The 15002-nt window shown below is 37.9% G+C and overlaps 1 protein-coding gene across 4 annotated transcripts; it reads left to right on the forward strand.

Annotated features, from left to right (window-relative positions):
* The first annotated feature begins 2900 nt into the window (after nt 1-2900).
* On the forward strand, nt 2901-14394 carry LRRD1 (leucine rich repeats and death domain containing 1). Of its 4 annotated transcripts, none has more exons than XM_089531393.1 (6): nt 2901-2919; nt 3913-6025; nt 7793-7991; nt 11322-11483; nt 13624-13744; nt 13893-14394. In XM_089531393.1, exons 2-6 carry the CDS (start codon nt 3953-3955, stop codon nt 14071-14073), a joined length of 2736 nt encoding a protein of 911 aa, XP_089387519.1. In that variant the 5' UTR covers nt 2901-2919; nt 3913-3952; the 3' UTR covers nt 14074-14394. The 4 variants fall into 4 exon arrangements, with proteins under 4 accessions (XP_089387519.1, XP_089387518.1, XP_089387517.1 ...); XM_089531392.1 differs by lacking the exon at nt 2901-2919 and adding an exon at nt 3367-3473; XM_089531391.1 differs by lacking the exon at nt 2901-2919 and adding an exon at nt 3367-3469.
* Nucleotides 14395-15002: the final 608 nt, after the last annotated feature.

Here is a 15002-nt window from a genome sequence, read left to right on the forward strand (position 1 = left end):
GGCATTCATTTCTGTGACTTCATTGCTTCTAATGTGAGAACTCATTACAAAATTAATCTTTTTGATTCTGATTTTTTTCTTTCATATGGGCATTCCTACTAGTTAGTCTATGGGTAATACCTTTCATTATGATCCAGAGGAAGAGACCATATTTCCAGTTAAAAGAACAGTTGATGTTAGGAATGGATTCAATAGATTCGACTGAATAATGCAATTTATATCCCCATCTTTCTGCCAAAAGGCCTGAAGGGAGCTGGGATCCTCAGGTAATATGATGATGTCAAGTATGCTCTTAGAACATAAGCATAAACTCCTATGTTGTGAATATACGTCTGTAAGGGATCTTTTAAACCTTGGCAATAGTGTGTCTTAGGTCCAAAACACACTACAAAAATAATCCAGTTTGAGACCATTTAACTTGCTCTGGCTCAATGCTAGGGAATTCTGGAAACTGTAGTTTTGTGAGACATTGAGCCTTCTGTGTCAGAGAGCTCTGGTGCCACAATAAACTATGGAGAGAAAAAAATTAAGACTGGTAAGACAAAAACATTTTGAATGCGGAAAGTACTGGCAAACTGAGAAAAGAGGAGGAAAAGAAGATAATCACAGAAATTCAACATGAAGGAGTTTGCCTTGATTCACCAACCAAAAAAAATCATAAAAACATTTCGAATGTTTTTCGATAACTTGTATAACAATAAAGCGGAAACTAGGAAAGATAAAGAAAAAAATTACTCATATTTAGAGAGAGAAAGCATACCTAAATTAAATGAAGAATAGAAAAAAACACTGAATCTAGAAATTTCAACAACAGAAAATCTTGGACGCTATCAGAAAAACAAAAACAGGTAAGGCCCCTGGTCCAGATGGTTTGTTAGCCATGTTCTATTAAAAAAAAAAAAGGAAGATGTGTTGTTGACACCACTAAGAGATATTTTAAGTGATACACTACAAGATGGATTGCCAGACCCATGGAAAGACGCACATATTTCTTTAAAGGAAGACAGAAATATGAAATAATAAATTATAGACCTATCTGCCTGATCAATGCTGACTATAAGATAGTTGCATGAATTATGGCAGAGAGACTGAAAGGGATTCTAAAAGAGCTGATAAACGAAGATCAAAATGGATTTCTCCCAAACAGATATATAAAGAATAATCTGAGCAATGTTCTAAATATTATAGAACATTTTGAAAGGCATAACAAGAAAAAATAGCCTTGATATTTATAGAGGAAGAAAGAGGAAATCTAGTATCACTGTACTATAAGATTCTTAAAGAAAGGGATCTAGAACAAGAAACAGTTAAATACGCTATGGTAAGATGAATATTTTCTCTGATGTCTTGTGTCCATCTTAAAAGGTAAAGGAAAAAGGTATTCAACAGGGAATACCTTTTACCTTTACCTTTTAAAATGAACATAAGACATCAGGAAAACATTCACTTAAAGAAATCAGAAAAGACCTGACAAAGAACAAATAGTTTTACTTTATGACAAAATTATAAAGAAAACCTTTTGAAGATGATGTTCTGATGGTACGTGTCTCCATCTAAACTTAATGCAATATACAGAACTGGAAAAACCAATTATTGGAAATGCCAGAAATCCAAGGGAACTTTTTTTATATCTGGTGGAAATGTAAAGAATCAGAAAAGTATTCACAGTATGATGGCAGAGATATTACAAACAGAAATACCTTTTACACCACAGACCTTGCAGAATATGACCTATGCCATGAACAATAAGGAAGGGAAAAGATATAGCCGTTTTCTACTTTATATGCTGTTAGTAGCAAGACTGTTATATGTGAAGTACTGTAAGAGAAGCCAAATACAGTTGATGAATGGGTGCTAAAATTAAGAGAAGCTATGGATATGGATATTTTGACCACGCCTATAAAGAAAAAACCAAGAAAAGGAATAAAAGAAGAGTGGAAATGTATTAGAAATTTTTGGAGAAAAAGAGAAACTAAGTAAACTTTGATAGATGTTTAAGATTGTGAATAGATAAATAAATACAAAAAGGGAATATTTTGGCTATATTATATTAGGGTACTGCAAAAAATGTGATGAGATTATATATTAAGAAGGGGGAGGAAGGAGTAGAATACGTACATGTACTAAATTCTTTGTTTTCTTTTTGCATAAGGACCTGTAAAATTAACTGAGATTAGAGAAAATCGAGGAATGTATGCAAATCAGGCTGACTACAATGAGTTAGGAAATTACTTTATAGATTAGAAAACAAACGATAAGCTATTATTTTTGTGTTTGTTTATGTGTGTGTGTGTGTGTGTGTGTGTGTGTGTGTATGCGCAAACATAAAGAAACACAAAATTAGATTATCGTTTGTGGATTTATAGAATTTTTAAAATGTTTGTCTTACAATAAAATTCTGCCTTCTGAGGGCAGGACTTCTGGGGAGTGGGACTTGCGCCTACCTCCTATATTGCATTGGTAGGGACTTTGCCCTCCGTCCTGTAGCTACGTTGCCAGAAAAACCCACCCTCCAGGAGTACTTTTGGGGGATGTATGTAGGGAGGTAAAGTAGGGAGGGAGATCGCTCCTCCTTCTGCTAGACTTGGTTGTTCCACCAATAGAAGACCACTATTGGACGCTGCCCTAACTTCCTGGTTTGTCATTTATTGAGTAAAATTGTAAACGGTTGATATGTGGAAAGATTTCAATCTGTGGCATGTGAAAATAATTTATCCATAGTAGGGCTTGCTGGAGAGGCAAAACAGCGAACCGAAGTAGCCTAAAATACTTTACGCACATATCTAATTCAGGGACCGTGGCATATGCTGTCCTCAATATAAAGTTTAAGAAAGAAGTGACATTTTCCTTTCTTATCTGACAGCAAAAACAATCACGGATCATGCCCTTACTATTAATTTATGCAAGATGGAAAACAAGGTAAGAAGCCACAGTTAACCACAGCTTCCCATTATGTCTGGAACAGTATAATAAGTTTAATTGTTTCCCAAGAAGCCAGGCATCCATGCAAAGGGAACAAGCAGAACAGCAACATGGAGTTGCACTACATTAACTTGTCATCTGATTGTACCAGCTGATAGGTTATCTCAGCTGATGGCATTTGGAGGTATGTGTTGATCAAGGTCATCAACACTGTAATGCAATGCAACACTAATGAGCAATACCTGACAGAAACAATCCTTTAGGGCAAGCTGACATGTTGTGAAGCTGCGGTCTAAATGTCTGCCAAACATCTAAGCACAACTGAAATTCCTAGTTACTTGTTGATGTGAGGAGAGAAATGGGGCATTCAAGACTGTTCTGGAATGGAACTTCCCTTTGAATTGTAGCGGCAGTTGGGAATTCTGTCAGGTGAGATTAACATGATGGCAGGGTTACAATAGGCTTTTTATACTGCAATTTTTGCTATTAAAACAAAGATCCTCAGAGAGAAAGAACTCTAATGCTGCAAACCTGTACACATTTATACGTGAGTAAGCACCATTCAGTTTTCATGTAAGATGAATACAAAATTATATTGTAGGGCTGAAGTTTTAAATGTCATTACTAAGACATAAGCCTTGTTGAACATAGTGCATCTGAATATACTTGCAAAAGCCTGTGTAATTACAGTTTCTAGGCAATTATCCTAACATCTAGGCTTATAAATATGGTGTGGAAACAAGTCATTTAATAATACAAAGAAATCCTAATCGAGATTTTAAAGTGTTAATACACCAGCCTCCTCAATATGCATTTTGTTAGCTGTTGTTGAAACATAATCTCAGATACTTTGAGCTGTAAATATTTTAGGTTTTACGTTACTATATCCCTAGCCATTTTGATGTCATCTTTCTTTATAATTAAACCCACTACATACTATTTCACGAGCTTTTTTGTTTGTTTTCTTTCTTTCTTTTTTACTTATAAAAGGTTAGAACACGCATTTCATTGAAATTTTATTTTGGAAAGTATGTCTGGTGGAATGGAGGAGAATCAGGCTGCTAATATAAATTCCAAAGGAATTACAGAAGATCCTGTAAATGGGAGAATGCAATCTGTTGAAAAACTTAACACACCTGGAAAATCTTCAAGTTCGTTACATGAGGGCAATCAGGATGAAAATGAATCAAGTACTGGGATTAAAAGTGACACTGGGCAAGATTCCGAAATTCTTGGGTCAAGTCCAAAACCAGATACTTCACAATCACTATCAACTATTGACATAACAGATATTTCAACAAGCAGTTTGTATGAAGAAAAGTCAGGTGACTCTCAGGATAAATTGTCCAAAAGTTTTTCAGGGGGGTCTCAAAGCGATCCTGAAAAAGATGCCTTACCTTCTGCAGAGAAACTAGAAAGCATTAAGAAGATATCAGCAATTTTGATGTCTGAAACCAAGGATACTGACCTTATTGCTTATCTGTATGCTGAAGGCTTAAGTGACCTTCCTACAGATTATTTGGAAGTGCAAGCTAGAAAAAGCTTACTGCACTCTATAGAGAGTGCTACAATACCCCAAAAGTTATCCATAGATGCGCTCTCTGAAATGATGCTTGATGACTTTACAGTTCAATTAAATGCTAAAGCGCTGATTGAAATTCCCACAGGGATATTTGACATCAAAATGCTTAATTATTTGTACTTGAACAATAATGAAATCAAAACCATACCAAAAGAGATAAAACAGTTGACAAACATAGAAATATTATCCATGGAAGGAAATCAGTTAACATCATTGCCTCCTGAAATATGCTTCCTTCGAAACCTTAGAACTTTAAACCTCAGCCATAACCAAATATCATGGCTCCCAGATGAACTTTCAAAACTTTCAAAACTTAAGTACCTTCTGCTCAGCCACAACAACATTGAAATGTTTCCATCTGGTTTAAAAAACCTGAGGAACCTGGAAATTTTAGACCTCAATGGAAATAAAGTAACTCAGATAGAGAGTTTGACTAACATGGAAAATCTGAATGTCCTCTATTTAAATGCCAACAAGATGACAATATTCCCAAAGGCTCTCTGTTACCTTCCAAATCTAAGCAAACTCAGCTTGACAGAAAATCAGATCCAAAGTTTGCCAAAGGAAATTAAAGAACTAAGAAAATTAAAAGAACTTTCATTAAGCAGCAACAAGTTGCTATTTTTGCCTGTCCAGCTGTTTCAGCTAGTACAGTTAGAAAAACTGAGACTAGATGATAACCAGTTAGAAAGCCTATCAGATAAAGTAGAGAACTTGCAAAAGCTTCAAGAGCTCAATCTTGCCAAAAACTTATTAAAAAACATTACTGATAATATTTGCAAATGTACTACATTGGAACGTCTCAGCCTCAGTGACAACCAATTTAAAAAGCTTCCCAACAACCTGTACAAACTAAAACATTTAAAGGAGCTCTACCTAAACAGAAATCAACTGATCTTATTAGATGAACAAATAGCATACATTAAAGAGCTTTCCATCTTAGAGGTATCAGACAATGCTTTAATGTATATCCCGGTCGAAATTAAAAGTTGTACAGAAATCACCAGAATTGACTTGAGCTGCAACAAGTTGGCCTTGTTTCCAATGGGACTGTGTGCGCTGGTGGCTCTTAAACATCTAAATCTTAGTGGAAATTATATTTCAGAAATAACTACTGAAATTTCATTCATTAAAAATTTGCAATATTTAAATTTGAGCAAGAACAAACTGCCATCCTTTTCCATACACTTTTCCACTCTTTCAAGATTAAGTTACTTCGACCTAAGTCACAATCAAATAAGTAGTATTCCAACAAATGTGCAAAAAATGTACTCTCTTCGGGTTTTGCTCTTACACCATAACAAATTTATTTTGTTTCCCCGAGAGTTATGTGCTCTAAATCGACTTAAGGTGCTTGATCTTTCTGAAAACAAGATACAGTTCATTCCCTCAGAAATTAAGGAGCTGCTAGAACTAAAAGAGTTAAATCTGTCAAACAACCATTTTGCATCTTTTCCAAGTGAAATTTGCCAAATTTCATCACTGCAGAAATTAACCCTGTGCCAGAAAAATGGATTCAAGGTAATAATGTTACTTAGAATATAGAGGTTCATGCCATAGATAACTTCATATTTATGGCCTATTAAGATTCATGAAGTGGGATGCTCCAGCTGTGAAATTATGGGATTATGGAGAGGATGGAGTGCCCAGTTCAGGAAGTGGGGGAGAGATCATTTGAGCATCCCACTAGGTATGCTGCTGACTGTTATACTGTCAGAGAATTGCAGGAACTGCTTGTATAAAGGTCACCCAAATGCACTTGTCAGTTGTCCTAGAAGCCACAACAGTATTCTTCAATCTACTTATGCAGGTGTGAGTAAATCTTACACCAGCATGTGTCTATTTTGCTTGCTGCAAAGGTTGGTATTCCCTTCTTCCCTCTGCAACAATCAGAGCCCCCCAAACTAGACTTACCAGACAGCTGTTTAAGCTCCATCCATGGGCATTCCATGGTTCATGGAAAGCAGGAGGATTGGAGAAGCACCTGTAGCCAGATGTAAAGTGATTGCATTAGCCACTGAGACCTCTAGACCTCAGCAAATGATGTAATTAATGTGCAACTAGTGACAGGGACATAGCCAGATACTTCCTTTCCTCTTCACCAGATGCAGAATGACTTGGGGGCAGTGGTTTAGCAGCTTTCTAGTAAATTAACTGGTAGTAAATGGCTCAGTATAGCATAGCATACACAATAGAGATTGTCCCATCTTCTTCAGCACTGAAGCAGATTTGGCAGAAATTCAATCCCATCATCAGATTGTCATAGATATGCCAACAGAACTCCAGCAATACATTAGCAAAACATATTTGCCAGTAGAATGAATAAAATGGGTGGGTGAGACATGAAAACATGTGATGGGAGAGTCATATACACTGTGTCCTAAACTACTACAATTCATGACCATAGCCCTAGTGATGGTGCAATTTCACACAAATGCAAGACTTGGAATAAGAAATTCCCTTGTTGGAGGTGGAGGTGCTTGAGGATTTTAAAAAAGGGACCTAGTGATTGTAAATCATTACAGTATGACTGAAGCCAACTAGTGCTAAACAGTTGACAAGTGCCTATATTCATTTGCTATTCCCAGTTAGAGTAAACCCAGAGAATCAATTGTTTAATAGTCAACATTTATGTAAACTCACTGTTTAAATGGGTCTACTCTAAATGAGATTATCATTTAGATTCAGGGGAAAAAAACAGTGGCACGAAGATTGTGTACACCTCATAGCAAAAATGCTTTGTCTGAGCAACTTTCAATCCTCTTAAAGGTACAGACGATTGCTAACCTTGGGAGGAACTGAAGAATTTAATGTCAGATGTTATTCTTTGCTCTCACCAGTGCATGCCAATGAAGCCTTGAGAGCCTCATAAAATTGGGGCCAGACACAATTAGATTTATAGCAGAGAATAGCTTAGGTCTATCTTTGTTCAGATCACAGACATGTCCTGTAAGCTTTAACAGAAGTACATCTATGTTGCACAATTCGGACTAAATCTACCATTAGCAGAGTAAGGCAGTCACTTCAGGAAGCAGGCGTTGGAGGATAGAAATATCCAGCACGAAAACTATTTTGCATCTGCTGTGCTCACTTGTTGCCTTCAGTTGTGGTAGAATATGTTGTCATACTAGTGATAGTGTTAATGAAAGTATTATTTGTCAATAAAAGCCAGTCGTTGCTCAAGGCAGTAAAATGTGGTCCAACTGTGGGCTTGGGTCTTGACATAAATAACTTCTCTGTATAAATATCTAATGTTGTAACTATTTTTCCCCATTTTTTAATCCTCAGTTAAAATCACTTTCAGCAGAGATATCCAGACTGGTGGTCCTTAAAGAGCTTGATATATCTTATAATGAATTACAAGAAATACCAGAAAGTATAGGGGAAATAAAAACGCTAATCACTCTAATAGCAAACAACAATTGCTTAACAAAGCTTCCCTCAAGATTTTCATCACTCTTTAATTTACAGCGCCTTGATCTCAGAGGTAAGCATTATGTGCAATATCATAGGGAAAGTCAGATATAAAAGTAATACAGTGACAGCAGAACTTGTGCAAAAATCTAGAAAGATTTCTACACTTGGAACAGAAAATAGCATCAAGTTCCATATGCAAAACTACACATGCTACCCATTGAGATCCCTATTTGGAATTATATTAATGCATCTAGAAGAATACAGTATTCCATGCTCTAAATGTCCCCCAGATTAAAGCAGATGAACACAGAAATGGAAAGAAGACAGAGATGTTGATAAAAGCAGGTTACTTACCTATAACTGGTTCTTTGAGTGGTCATCTGTGAACTCACATATAAGGGATTCTCTGTGCTTCTGTAGACTGTGTTTGGAAACTTGTAGAGCTAAATCTCTTTGGCTGAGCCCCCTCCTTACTGTGCATGTTCAGTACAGTTACCATTCAAACTTCTTCAGTTTCATGTCTGCCACAGCAGTCAGTAACCAAGGAAGCACAGCAATAGATGGGAGGTGAGTTGTATGAGTTCATAGATGACCATTCGAACAATCACAGATCCAGATAAGTTCCTGCTCTTCTTCTTTGTGGTCTCTGTGACTCACACATATCAGAAATTAGGAAGCTATACACACCTGGATGGAGGGTGAGACTATGCTCATGATGAATGAAGCACAGACAAACCAAAGGAAGTAGAATTTCTGGCCGCAATATCAAGCCTATAGTACTTTACAAAGGTAAGTGTTTGAGTCCAAGTGACTGCATGACAGCTAGTCTTTATCTGCACATCAACCAAGAATGCTGAGGAAGTAGAGCCAGCTCTTGTGGAATGAGAATGAATAGAGGAAGACTCTGGTTTTCTGGAAATCTGGTTGGATAATGAAAAGGTAGTAGCCAGCCACTTTGAAATCCACTGCAAGGAAGCTTGACAACCTTGCCTATGAGTTCCACATCAGACAAAAAGTCTACAAGATTTCCTGAAGTACTTTGTCCCATCAGTGTAGAAGATGAAGACACATCTGCCATCCAGCATGTGCCAAGTGTGTGAGTCATCTGTGGACAAATTTGGGAAGAAAGTCAGAAGCAAGAGCTACAGAGACAAATGAAAGGAGGAAGCCACTTTTGGGAGGAATGTGACATTTGGAAACAGGACCATCTTGTCATTGTAGAATTGGAAGAATGGCAGGTCTACCTACAAAACAGCCAGATCACTTGATCTTCTGGTAGAAGGGATGGCCACAAGGAACACAGTCTTCCATGTGAGGAGCCATAAGCCTCATGAAGCATGGGGTTAAAAAGAATGTCTCTATAACAGGGAGAGAACCAGCCATAAGTCCCAAGCAGGGGCAGAAGGAAAGGTTTGAAGAAAAGCTTAATCAAAGGATGCATGAACCAAAAAGGGAAGTTTCAAGGTCGAACGAAGGCCAAGAGGGCAGTTTACAAAGTCATCAAAGTGATAGAGAGTCCCTGCAAAGCCAAGGAAGACAAGAACTGAAGATATGATTAATTGACACTTGGTGCCAATCCACATGAATGTCGCTGAGAAAACTGAGGAAACACCTCTACTTATAGCTGTACAACTTCCTGATTGATGGTCTATGTGCAAAGTGAAGGATGGTAAATATCTCTGAGAGAATATCTCCCAAACCATGAGATCAAGGGTGTCAAGTCCAACCATTAGTTTGGGTGAGGAGGTCATGACAGAATAGGAGTTTATGAAAGCTATGCTGAGTCAGGTGCAAGAGCGCGGCAAAGCACAGCTGTCAAGACCACCAAACACTGGAGATCTGTCAGGTTTAACTCCAGGAGAATATCTTCTTAGAGCATTCTAGAATAGGAATGGAAGAACCAGTCACAGACAAGGCTGAGGCCACATCATTACAGCTCACAGCAACTGGAAAAACTGGAACAGACGGTACTGTCAAAATGACAGATACAACAACTCCTTTGTACAAGCCAAAGGTACAAGAGCAGGTTTAAATCTCTGAGTGACAGATAATGTAATATAACAGTAGCAGAACTGGACTGATTCTTATGAACAGAAGCAGCAGTCTTCAGACAGAATCCACACAGATTTGCATAGTGCTGATATCTTCAAGCAGTGCCAGGCTTAATCTGAAGTTGACAATACCAAGGTTCCCTGATGAGCAAGATAGGTCTTGTTAGTACTAGAACTAGCTCGATCCATTGGAAGCTGATGGCACTAAAGTGTGTGAAACAATGCCCGTAGAGGTTGTGAAAAGAGGCCTAATTTGGATGGTGAGATCAGTTGTGCTAATAGCCAATTCCCTGCTCACAGAGATCACGAAGAACCACAAATAACTGTGATATATATTGCATGAACAATGTCATATAATAATAATAATATGCTTTATTTATATACCAAGACGATCAAAGCGGTTCACAGAACCATTTAAACATTTCACATCATATGGAGCATGAAGACATGTTTCATTTCTTTTGTTTGCAGACAGATGTTGGGAACTATGATTACTGAAAATAGTAATTAATACCAACAAACCTACCTTTGTTTCCATATTAAGATGCAGTCCTTTGATATTTATGCCTACATGCATGCCAATGACTTTATAATTACTTGAGCTTCCCTTTGTGAATACTTGCCCTGTGAGATCAGCTGTGTTTATAGTCAATTCCCAGGGAAGGGTTTTAAGATGTGAAGCCCTGTTCCAACAGGTCTGCTGGGAAAAGGCTCTATAGTGGGAGTACTTGTCCACAACAAGGCCTCCCCCAAGCAAAGGTGGGACTTAGAATAGCTGTCCTTCTGGGGGATCTTCTTTCCTATTTACACACTTCTTTTAATTATGCTGCAGATGTCATAAACTGGAGAAGAGTCAAGGAAAAAAAATAAGCTGAAGAAGAGTAATGCACAAAGTTCCCTATGATGTAGCTATGATGGCAGATGAAAGGGAACTGAGGAAGTTAGAGCAGGGACCACATTCGTCACGTGCAGTAGAAGGGGTCTGGACCCTCAGCTGAAGACATCTAGCTTTAGAAGTTTCCAAAGATGGTCTGCACATAGCACAGAAAATCCCATAATTGTAAGTCACAGAGACTATAAAGAAGAATGACACACTTCTAAGAGAAAATATCCTCCTTGAAAGTGTGCAGCATTTGATATTACCCACACTTAAAATTTACTTCATATTACTTTACTTACATATTGTCTTTGAACTGCTTCTTCAAAAACACCCTAAAAGCCTCCTTTCATAGAAGTCACCAATGGTTCTGAAAATCTGTAAAAAATAGGATTGAGTTGTTTATTTATGGCCACCAATGTTTCTGTCTGACGTAATGCAAATATTAATGCTACATACTTTGTTTTGTGAGAAAACAAGATGCTGCATTTGCCTAGTGATATGCACCTTCTCCTGGGATTGAAGGATATAAATTTTGATGGAAATATTCTGATCAGACCTCCAGTAGAAGTCTGTAAAGGAAAACAACTGTTGCCCATAACACATTACTTAGAAAGTGCTGACAGAAGAGATGGTAAGTTTATATTTCTTGCAATATCACTAATTATCTCACAATGTATACAGTCTGGCATTCCTAACATAATTTTTTAAAAACCCCCAAATAAATTATTTGTTAATGTTCCCTAAGGTCCCAGAATTTTTAGACTTGAGATGCTTTTCTTAGACACACCTAACCTTGTTTTGTGATTGTCTCTATTCTTACAATGTTGTAATTACTTTCCTTCACATTCTTCAAATTCAGCTGTAAGTGAAGAAATCTATGGAAAATCTTCTTTGTTGTCTGGCCCCATCATCTTTGCCCATACAATGACCTCTCTACTCTTTCTTTATCCCATCATATTCCAGATTAATGTAAATGCTAGACAGACATAGGGAAAATTAAGTGCCTTTTTATCAGCATTTGAAACAAACAGAAATTGCCCCCCCCCCCTTTCCTTAGTCCATCCGAGGTCTTCCAGTAGTACATTTGCAGTGGATTGCTATTAACAATATGATAGTGTTACTCAAATGCCAGGGTCCTGAGAGGGCACCCACAATCAATATTTAATAGAGGAATTTTATTAGCTCAATTGTAGTAGCCGAGAGGGCTTGGGCAACTCAAAGAAGGAATCAAACCTGTATATACCATTTCTGAGAAACAGAGCTCCAGAATGCAAGGTCCAAATATATTTGTAAAAGGGAATAACCACTCACACAAAAGCAAATTCACACTCATTCACAAGAACAAATGATATAAAAGGTGGCAGCAGATAATGACTTTAAGGATTGTAGACAGTAATACTGTACCAATTCCAGAAGTGGGGCTCCAGTCAGGGAACACTGTGGAATGAAATAGCTCAGCAGCTGCCAGCAATACAGTGGAGTCAAGCAAGATGTCTGACAGAGCGTCTGTCTGAATTTCAAAAGAAGCCAAATTGGGGGTGCCTTTGGTATAGGGCGAAACTTATCCTGGAGCAGATTTTGGGTTTAAAATTATGTTTCCAGCAGAGACGAATGAGAAGGGAACTTATAAATAGCTGGACAATTAATGCAAGTGTCTCTGTATAATGGGAAGTATGTCAGACTTTTGTTCTTTTGCAAACACCAGATCTATCACCCACCGTCACTCCTATCAATTAAGGGGTTATTTAGATTCCAATCTTGATTCGTCTATTCCAGCTAGGTGCTTTTGAGCTTCCCCCATGCTGATCCAGTTGGATCTCTTTATATAGTCACAGATGTTCGTATATCATATGGCAAGTTTCCTGCACTGGGGGTGCCTTCTCGGCTACATGTCTAAAACATCCCTTTTGATATCAACTTGATATTGAAAAGAGGAGGAGTGCAGAGGGCCAGACCATGGGGTATCAATAGTATTAACTGCCACTTAAGTCCTGTCTACACTTTTTAGTTACATCAGCAAAGCAGCATTATAGTACCTAGTCTTCTATCCAGCGCATCCATCAAAGGATGCAATTTGGCTAGATCCATTTTGGTCTAAGACTGCTTTATTTCCTGGTGGGGATTGATTTCTCTGTTGTGTCTCAGTCGAAAAGGACTTATACTATTATTATTATTATTATTATTAACCTTTATTTATGAAGCGCTGTAAATTTACACAGTGCTGTACATACAATCTTTTTAATTAGACTGTCCCCTGCCCTTGGGCTTACAATCTAAAAAGACATGACACAAAAGGAGAAGGGAGTGGTGGAGGGAAAGGGTAAGAGGTCCAGCAGTTCCTCTCTACCTCCAAGGCCTGGACCAAGGCAGAAGGACTGGAGGGAGGGCTTGGCTTCATAATGGATGGTTAATCTTCTTCCAGGGAAAATACATTATACGTTATAGTACCTATAATAATATAGCACTGGAGCATCTTCAAACTGGCTTCCAGCAGCAGTGGGCAGGAAAAGCTGCCTTCTTGCTGCCAGAAAAAGGAGTAGCTCTTTGCTGCTTCTTTTTCAGGTGACTTCAAGGTGGATTGGGGCCATGAGGTGCGGTTGCCGTAGCCCCAATCCGCCTTTGGAAGAAGCGGCTTGAAGCAGTCTGTTTCACCCCTAAGTCTCTACTAGCTCTAAAAGAGCAATGCCCTTTAGTACTTATCTGGACTTTGTCTCAGTAGTATGTCATATAAAACTGCAGTTTGTGTAACATAATCAATGTTTTTATTCTAGAAAAGATCTTGGAAAAAGTACTGAAGACAATTGCTAACAATATCCCCTTTGAACATTTTCAATTTTTTTGTGAAAAGCTGCAAATCGAGACTTCTACCATCAAATCTATTGAACACAACAGGTTAGTAATGTGAACAATGTATTTTTGAAGTTTTGAATTTTCAGTCAACATTGCCTTACATATTTTGTGGTTTCATTGGTGTATCTCCTTGTAGTTTTAAGTAATCTCAAGTGGTCAGTAATTTTTCTCCATATACTTTTGTTATTAGGGCTCTTTTATTAGAAGAAAAAGTGGCTCAGGCATTGAACTACTGGAAAACTTCGCACTCAGAACTGACTCCAGAGGCCATGATAGACCAGTTGATTAGAGTACTCATCATGGCTGGGCTGTATTACCTGACCAACAAAGTGAAAGCGATAAAACTCTGTTCAAGACTTATAAAGTTCTAAAAAATAAACAACACCTATATTTTCACTTTAGGATTTTTGGGTGGAGAGAAGGGTGTGTGTAAGGTTAATTTAGCAGGATTTAATATGCATTGTTTAATGTACTGCAAAAACAAACAAACCCCAAAGCAGCAGCAGACTGTGATTTCCAAATAAGCCTTTATTATTCTGTCCTAGAGCTGAAAATGCACAATTGAGTAGATAGAGTAGAAATACAGAAAGATCCAAGATCGTAAGATGATTCCATTGAGCTGCTCCTAATGATCAAGCATCATTATAGAGTTCTAGTACAACTTGCAACAAAGCCCCCTTCACCCCCACATAGTGCCATCTCCTTTTCTTTTGTTTGTATGATTTATGTACAATAAAAAAATGAATGAAAAAATACAGTCCCTTTTTCATGCATGATGTATAAAGATAACCAAATACAGAAGTCTGCTGGGTGTGGGTGGACCATTTTAGCAAGCAAGCAATAGCAAGTACATTTCTATACTGCTTACTGATGTAGTAAGTGGTTTACAAAGTGTAAGCTAATTGCCCACAACAAGCTGGGTACTCATTTTAGCGACCTTGGAGGGATACCAGGCTGAGTCGACCCTTAGCCCCTGGCTGGTTTTGAACTCACAATCTTGTGGTTTGTGTGTGGGTGGCTGAAGTACAGGCATTTAATTGTGCCACCGGGGCTCTTTTTTTGCATCTATTTTGGGCCTGCGTATCTATCTCACTTTGTATTATCTCAAACTGTCCCTGAGATCAATTTTACTTAGGCACAAACGATTCTGGGACCTGTTAGTTTCTGAGTGCATCACAACTAGAATTTTTAGTTTTAGCTACACAAAAACACTCCATTGTAGAGAAAACCTGGGCAGCAACCCATGTTTAGAATATGTCTTTTTCCCTTTAACATTACTTTTCTGATGATTACCAGCAAA

This window comes from Sceloporus occidentalis, unplaced genomic scaffold, assembly GCF_023333645.1.
Source record: "Sceloporus occidentalis isolate IW3139 unplaced genomic scaffold, rSceOcc1.0.p SCAF_7, whole genome shotgun sequence".
Classification (NCBI taxonomy): Eukaryota; Metazoa; Chordata; class Lepidosauria; order Squamata; family Phrynosomatidae; genus Sceloporus; species Sceloporus occidentalis.

Excerpts from the sequence above, each read along its gene's own strand:
- LRRD1 (XM_089531393.1), top strand. The coding sequence starts at position 3,953 with ATGTCTGGTGGAATGGAGGAGAATCAGGCTGCTAATATAAATTCCAAA. Across the intron at positions 6,026-7,792 it reads GCCAGAAAAATGGATTCAAG|TTAAAATCACTTTCAGCAGA; the intron begins GTAATAATGTTA and ends TTTAATCCTCAG. Across the intron at positions 7,992-11,321 it reads ACAGCGCCTTGATCTCAGAG|AAAACAAGATGCTGCATTTG; the intron begins GTAAGCATTATG and ends TTGTTTTGTGAG.